Below are 8,687 nucleotides of genomic sequence, written 5' to 3' on the forward strand. Positions count from 1 at the left end.
TGCATATGTTGTACGCAAACAGATATTCGAAATGTCTTCCAGAAGAAGGTAATGGGTAGACAACTCATGATCGAATGCAATGGAACTTTGACTAAACCAAGAGTTGAAAATAAGGATTTTCTTATCCCAAGAATAGATTACCTTAGCCGTATTTGGCACAACGTTTTGGAATTTTGGATCCTCAATGCTCTTCAACTTCGTACTTGTTTGGCTCTATAAATGTTTTGACATGAGCGTCACTGATGAGTCTTATTTGACGAATTGCGGGTCTGGCGTACTAATAAAATTAACGGTATCAATTTTCTTGCACCAGATGCGCATTTCGACAATACATGTCTCTTCAGTAATGCTCGTGGCCAAAATATTTGAAATCCAAAGCTTATATAAAAGATGAAGAGCTATAATCCAAAAGGTCAAAAAAGTATAGCCAAATCCGTGAAAGGAATCAGAGCTTTGCATGAGGGAGATACATTCCTTAATTTATAATAATTTCTATCATTTTGTAACAGCAAATTTTAATAACACAAAAAAAATCCGTATTTTCATGCCAGTACCGAAGTACTGGCTACTGGGCTGGTGATACCCTCGGGGACTAATAGTCCACCAGCAGAGGCATCGACCCAGTGATAGTAATAAAATTAACGGTATCAATTTTCTTGCACCAGATGCGCATTTCGACAATACATGTCTCTTCAGTAATGCTCGTGGCCAAAATATTTGAAATCCAAAGCTTATATAAAAGATGAAGAGCTATAATCCAAAAGGTCAAAAAAGTATAGCCAAATCCGTGAAAGGAATCAGAGCTTTGCATGAGGGAGATACATTCCTTAATTTATAATAATTTCTATCATTTTGTAACAGCAAATTTTAATAACACAAAAAAAATCCGTATTTTCATGCCAGTACCGAAGTACTGGCTACTGGGCTGGTGATACCCTCGGGGACTAATAGTCCACCAGCAGAGGCATCGACCCAGTGATAGTAATAAAATTAACGGTATCAATTTTCTTGCACCAGATGCGCATTTCGACAATACATGTCTCTTCAGTAATGCTCGTGGCCAAAATATTTGAAATCCAAAGCTTATATAAAAGATGAAGAGCTATAATCCAAAAGGTCAAAAAAGTATAGCCAAATCCGTGAAAGGAATCAGAGCTTTGCATGAGGGAGATACATTCCTTAATTTATAATAATTTCTATCATTTTGTAACAGCAAATTTTAATAACACAAAAAAAATCCGTATTTTCATGCCAGTACCGAAGTACTGGCTACTGGGCTGGTGATACCCTCGGGGACTAATAGTCCACCAGCAGAGGCATCGACCCAGTGATAGTAATAAAATTAACGGTATCAATTTTCTTGCACCAGATGCGCATTTCGACAATACATGTCTCTTCAGTAATGCTCGTGGCCAAAATATTTGAAATCCAAAGCTTATATAAAAGATGAAGAGCTATAATCCAAAAGGTCAAAAAAGTATAGCCAAATCCGTGAAAGGAATCAGAGCTTTGCATGAGGGAGATACATTCCTTAATTTATAATAATTTCTATCATTTTGTAACAGCAAATTTTAATAACACAAAAAAAATCCGTATTTTCATGCCAGTACCGAAGTACTGGCTACTTGGCTGGTGATACCCTCGGGGACTAATAGTCCACCAGCAGAGGCATCGACCCAGTGATAGTAATAAAATTAACGGTATCAATTTTCTTGCACCAGATGCGCATTTCGACAATACATGTCTCTTCAGTAATGCTCGTGGCCAAAATATTTGAAATCCAAAGCTTATATAAAAGATGAAGAGCTATAATCCAAAAGGTCAAAAAAGTATAGCCAAATCCGTGAAAGGAATCAGAGCTTTGCATGAGGGAGATACATTCCTTAATTTATAATAATTTCTATCATTTTGTAACAGCAAATTTTAATAACACAAAAAAAATCCGTATTTTCATGCCAGTACCGAAGTACTGGCTACTGGGCTGGTGATACCCTCGGGGACTAATAGTCCACCAGCAGAGGCATCGACCCAGTGATAGTAATAAAATTATCATTAATCCTGGTACCTTTGATATCTATTGAAAGATAAAAATAAGATATTATTCCTATGTGACTATTTTGTAAGACGGCGGATGTACCCTTATTTATTTCCATGCATGTCAGGCATGTACGAAACAAGATCTGTTCCTGGTGTCTTTTTGTAGTTGGGATGTACAAGTACCCGGCCACGTCCACTTGTATTTCTGTCCATCTGATGAGTTCAGCCTTTCGACTGATTTTTATGGTTCGTTCTTATATTGTACTGTTATACCACTGTCCCAGGTAAGGACGAGGGTTGGGATACCGCTTACATGTTTCACCCCGCCACAAAGATGTATGTGTGTGCCTGTCTCAAGTCAGTAATTTATAGATTGTCGTTTGTTTATGTGTTACATATTTGTATTTCGTTCGTTTTTTGTACATAATTAAGGCCGTTTGTTTTTTTTTTCGTTTGAATTGTTTTACATTGTCGGAATGAGCTTTGCTCATTGTTGAAGGCCGTACGGTGACCTATAGTTGTTAAATTCATTGATGTTTGTGTTGTTTAAACCCGGTAACATGCTCGCCTATCTTCTTTCAAATAAAAAAATATTTCAAGTTCAATTTTTTTACTTTTTGTCCAGTTTCAGGGTTTGAATATTTCACATAACCGTTTTGAAAAATTTGTTTCGGACTTAGATAAGAATTGATTGCGAGTCGTTTCATCACATAATAGAGCTTTCTTACAATTAACAGAAATGTAGTACGATTGACGAATTGTACGTTACAATCGTTTAAATGATCCTTTCTTTTACCTAATTATGAAATCTTATCGTTGCGCCACATATTAAGAACCGTTATAGTGCATGCAATAAACAGGTGGCCAGCTTGATTTTTCGAAAGATATAGGAATTTCAGGACGTACAAAATATGTAAATAAGATAAAAGCATGGAGAGGAAAAGTGTTCAAAATTTCTTAAACATAGGATGTCAGAAGAAAAAATCATAAGAATGAATAATTCTGAATCTAAGAAAATACGAAGACAAACTCATTGGCTACCCCCTCACACAACACATAAGATAACAAAAAAAACATCCTAAAATAACAAATTTGAAACCCTACACACAATAAAATGAAGAACAAAAATGGCTTTCTTACATAGTTTTTGCTGTGGTTCGTTTAATAACGTACAGCATTTCCCCGCTTGACCTTTGGAACTACCCAATGACGCCATGTGATGTGTCAATACATCCAAGATAAGATCACATATGGAACCGTTTTTTAAGCGTACAATTTCGTGTTCGTCCAGAACATTCATGAAATATATGCCACTGGACGATAAAGTCCAATTAATCATACATAATTACTTAATCTATAATGAGAGCTCAAAGGCGCATTTAGGAGTGATAGCACCTTAGTGTTTGTCACAGAGGACACATTCCTAACCTCCTATTTTCTTAGTGTTTGTCACAGCAGACACATTCCTAACCTCCTATTTTAAACCTTTGTCTTGGTATATTTTATACAGCTACATGTAAGTCCGAGACAAAATAATCAATTTTTCAAAACACTCAAATTTCCCTTTTTTTTTTCTTGCAGTGTGTCTTCTTTGTTTTCGTTATTTGTACTATTTAAAGTATGTTTTACAGTGTAAATAAAAAATCGTGCCTATCAAACTGTATCTGCATTAGTGTTGATGATCAGTTTATTTGTTGGGTTGTGTTTTCTTTTATATGACATTTATACTATATCTAACTTATTATAGTTAAATCAAAACTGTTTGTGAGGGTGTGTGTGTGTTTTGATACCCTACTCGCGAACCTGACATTTGATTTCACATGATCGATCATGTAGACATCTGTCTTCTGTAAATGCTGAATGCACCCCTGATTTGTCGACAATTAGTAGTTGGTTGAAACAAATTTACTACGTGTCGATGGATGTTCATAATTCTATTTGGTATATAGCAATATCGGAAGATATTTCTAGAAGCAAGTAACAGACCACGAAACTCATCTTTGGAATACTAAGGCAACAACGTTTGAACGTATTAGGGTGGTGGCTGAAGTGTTTGTTCTGTTTCACATTTGTGTCCTGGAATCGCAAGTCACATTTTTTCACTCCTTTTATATCACATTTAACCTTAACGTTAACAAATGGTTAATAGAAAGAAAAAAAAAAACATCGCAAAATCCATGATGTTTCTGAGATTTATTTCTAGTTACTTTTTTCAAAAAATGAAAGGATCCTTGTCTTGCAAATTTCGATGATAAATGTTGAAATTATTTTACAACTCATTACAAATAAAGATAAATTGGAATCAAGGGCTGCTAATCATAAACCTACTCAAGTTAAGATATTTAATCGTTGTACTAGTCATCGTAGGACATGAACAACAATTCGTGCGTTCGAAACAAACTCTTCTTAAATTGTTATATGCATATCAGCCCTTGTCCATAGAATTTGATTTTCTGACTTCAATAATTTCATTTAAACGATAATAGTGAAACGCGTGCTTGAACAATTTCTACGCAATTATGTGCAATAGTGAATATCATAAATATTAATGTATCGGGCGAATGCGTCGTGTGTTTGAAAACTATTTTACTTATTTTGAGATAACAAGAGTCTGTTTTATATTCCATTTTCTTATTTTTTAAAGGAAGTTTGATTCAGAAAAAAAACATACTTTTTTACTGAATAAAGCCTTTTATAGCCGACAACACGGATTGCGATTTTTTATCATTCTGGAAAACCGACGGTTGTATATAATTTACTTTATGTTCTAATTCATAACTTCAAGCGAACATAAATTATTTACAAAATAAACTCAACACCTTTGTATGGGATCAGCTCGCCTGACAGTGTGCAGCAAAGCTTTAATTTTATTAAAGACAAATGCAACGTAAATAATGTTCATCAGTGTTACTGTCTGCCTAGGCCGCTGCAGGTAACAAACACAAAAACCAATCTACAAAAATAAAAACAATTTTCATTATGTACGAAAATACATATTATGAATCAAATAAATTCTGTTCTTACACACATTATTTTTCACATTGATAAAAAAATAACACAAATAAAATACATTAAGTCGGGTGGGAGGGTGGGAAACTTTATTGCACCAAAAGCGAACCTCGAATGACAATATCTTTAATTTTACAAAACCGCCAAAAGTATAGCACGAAATATTTGAAATGACCTTATTCAAATATTATGGTCAGTTCTACCTCGACCAATGAAAAACATTTAACCTATTATATACTTTCAAACACGTGTAATTTCATAAACAAATACACGTGGTAATGTTTACATACCGGTGTACATAACTTTAATAAATATATTTATGTTCTAATTCATAACTTCAAGCGAACATAAATTATTTACAAAATAAACTCAACACCTTTGTATGGGATCAGCTCGCCCGACAGTGTGCAGCAAAGCTTCGAAAAATAAAGAAAGGGTAAAGAAAAAATAAAAGAAAAATACATAATTAAATCCCAATATTATTTGTTACAGACAGTCTATCCTTCAAAGACTCCTTAACATAACCGTCTTTTGCCGTGTCACTTTTCCACCGACCATGCTTTTTAAACAATCTGTCCTCTACACCAGCCGCTGCAGCAGCCGATGCCCCTCCTGAACGGAGACTATGCAGTCCACATTTTTTACTATCTAAGCCTATACTCTGTAAACTTGAAAGTAGTATTTCCCGAGCTCTCGTGTATGACAACGGACCTGTACTTCTAAGTTTATAAGAATTATCAGACTTACAAAAATTAACGGATCTAAAAATAAATTCATCAGAATTTGATGTAATACTAGCTAATTTGAGATATCGTTCTAGCATACAGACAGGACAAGTTACAAGATAAGTTCTAGAAATAACCACATCCCTCCCTTCTCTGTAAATATCAGTTTTACTCTTCGCCAAATATAAATTTGCATGTGTAGAATAAATCTTTAAATCGATACCTCTCAAATTAACTAGTTCTGAAAACCTTAAAAAACCTGCATAGCTTAATAAACACATACAAACAGTTCTTAAGTCTTTAAGATTACTATTAAGATGACCATAAATATGAACAATCTTTCGCAAAATGTCTGGTGTAATAGGATCTTTCTTAGTGATAAAATGTCCCAATTTTCTCTGTGCTCCTTCGTTTACAAACGTTACTAATTCAGATGTACAAGGATTATTAAATCCATCCAGTTTATGTGCCCAGCTAATGGCGTATATTACTTCATTTATCTTGCTTGCCGATTTTGCATTCTGTGAAATGTGAATCAAATATAGAGAAACTGTATAATCAGATGAAGGTAATGGAGTAATATTATGTATTTTAGTCCACTTACAGAAAGCATTAAAGGCATACTGGTACTTTTTACGAGTGTTCAGAGAACGTGAGCTCAAGCAGTACTCTGGTAGTCTAGCTTTCAATGTAGAAAGTTCATCCGAAATATCTGAATTCTGTTTCCATCTACCTACTCGAAAAATATCTGAAAAATGTGCAATCGTGAAACAAACATTATAAAATGCTACAATACACATTCATGTACTAGGGCCTCGTTACTTTAACCTCGCCAGCTACAATACACATCCGTGTACTAGGACCTCGTCACTTTAACCTCGCCAGCTACAATACACATTCGTGTACTAGGGCCTCGGAACTTTAACCTCGCCAGCTACAATACACGTTAGTGCACTAGGGACTTGTTATCCTTGTCGCATCTAACTTCACTGCCAATACTGGAGCAATAAAAGGCTCAGTGCCAAAAATGGATTTTCTATTAGAACCACTGACAAAAATACCACTAAGTCTTGTATTTTTAAATTCAATAACATCAGATATGTAATCTCTGTAATTCATATTTTTATCAAAAATGAAAGGCCAATAGGTCGCAGATATCCATTTTGGTACAATTAAAGTACCTCTAGCTTTACAAGCAATTACATGTTTTATAGCTCTCAATACTAAATAAATAGGTGGTACAATCCAATTGTTTTCACCAGACCAATTCTGAGTAAAACAGTCTACAGCTTCTGTATTTACATTCCAGAATAAAGAGTTAAATCTTTCTAATTTTGTGTTACGAGAACTAGCAAAACGATCGACTGTATAAGGACCCCAAAGGTCGTTAATAAAAGTATAGAAAAATTCTGAAACTCCCCAGTCTTCATAATCAATGATTTTACTGATATAATCAGCTTTCGAATTTTCACCTCTCGGAATCCATTGTATGTTAATGGAGATTCCCTTTTGTAAACAAATAGAAAAAATGGAAATTGCTATATCTTGCAGTTTTTCTTTCATGCTTCCTGCTTGAACAATTCTGACACAATTTTGATTATCAGTTAGCCATTTTAAGGATTTTCCAGCAAATGCATGTTGATAAGACATCAACGCCAATTCTATGGCCTTTAGTTCCCTCCACGTGGAACTCTCTAACATTTCAGTGGATTTCCACATAGTGTGAAAAATTTTACTTTCCAACTCTACTGTACATGCTCCGGCAGCTATGCTGCTAGCATCAGAATATACCATTACATGTGACTGACTATATTGATTTAATGTTTTAAAATTTACATTTGCAATGTTATCAAGCCAGAACTTTAATTCTGATATCACAAAACTTTTACTTTCTAAAACTAAATAACTATCCCATGACATTCTACTTTCAATAGACATATAGCAATATCTAGTCATTATTCTAGTAATATTTCCGATCACAGGAGACATACTTATAATTCTACCCGTTACCTGGGCTAAATTTCTGGCAGAAATATATGGAATTTCTCTGAAATCATTATGAATAGATTGTAATAATTCGTCAGTTCTCCTTTGAGGAATGCATAAAGTGAAATTACATGAATCCCAAATGATTCCCAACCACTCCAACTTCTGTACAGGAGCAAAAACTGATTTTTCTTCGTTCAGAAGAAAACCCGCACTCAAAAGTGATTGTTTCACAAATTCAGCATCTTTGATGCATTCATTATTTTCGTTATTCATACCAAATCCATCATCAAGATATAAAACTATTTTTATACCATTTTTTCTCCAATACTTGACCAATGGTCTGAGACACTTTGTAAATATGTAAGGACCCGTTGAAAGACCAAATGCTAAAACAGTGAAGCAATAAAATTTATCTTCCCACGAAAAATCTAGATACGTGTGCTGCTGTGGACATATATCCAAATGAAAAAAACCAGATTTTAAATCAAATTTATACAGATAATCATTTTTCTGAAAGTATTGCACAGCTATTTTCCAATCTTCAAATTTAATCTTTTCCTTTTTTACCGATAAATTCAAAGTGCTCAAATCTAAAATTAGACGTCTTTTCCCAGACTTTTGAGTAGCTACACTGAGCGGATTGACAATGTAAGGTTGAAATGGGACCTCAATGACGCAACCTGAAAGAACAAGTTCATTTACAGATTTGCTAACAAAATCATCATTCTTAAGAGCAGATTTGTTATTGTTCATGTACATGCTCGAATGAGTATCAATAAATGGAATAAGATAACCATTTTTCAGTGTGTCTAAAATAAATGAATTAGCACCAATATGCTCCCAGTACTGAATACTTTTAGCTAACCTTCCCTTTACACCACAAAAAATACCCGTGTTAGATTTTAAATTTTCAAAAAATCTTACTTG

General features: G+C 34.2%; 1 protein-coding gene across 1 annotated transcript; it reads right to left on the bottom strand.

Annotated features, from left to right (window-relative positions):
• Positions 1-5,512: 5,512 nt before the first annotated feature.
• On the bottom strand, positions 5,513-6,052 carry LOC139526117 (uncharacterized). The gene has a single exon (XM_071321259.1). The coding sequence runs from the start codon at positions 6,050-6,052 to the stop codon at positions 5,513-5,515; it is 540 nt and encodes a 179-aa protein (XP_071177360.1).
• Between the last annotated feature and the right edge of the window lie 2,635 nt (positions 6,053-8,687).

This window comes from Mytilus edulis, chromosome 6, assembly GCF_963676685.1.
Source record: "Mytilus edulis chromosome 6, xbMytEdul2.2, whole genome shotgun sequence".
Classification (NCBI taxonomy): domain Eukaryota; kingdom Metazoa; phylum Mollusca; class Bivalvia; order Mytilida; family Mytilidae; genus Mytilus; species Mytilus edulis.

What these genes read in the sequence shown, in the direction of transcription:
- LOC139526117 (XM_071321259.1), bottom strand. Translation starts at nt 6,052, where the DNA reads ATGTGTTTATTAAGCTATGCAGGTTTTTTAAGGTTTTCAGAACTAGTT.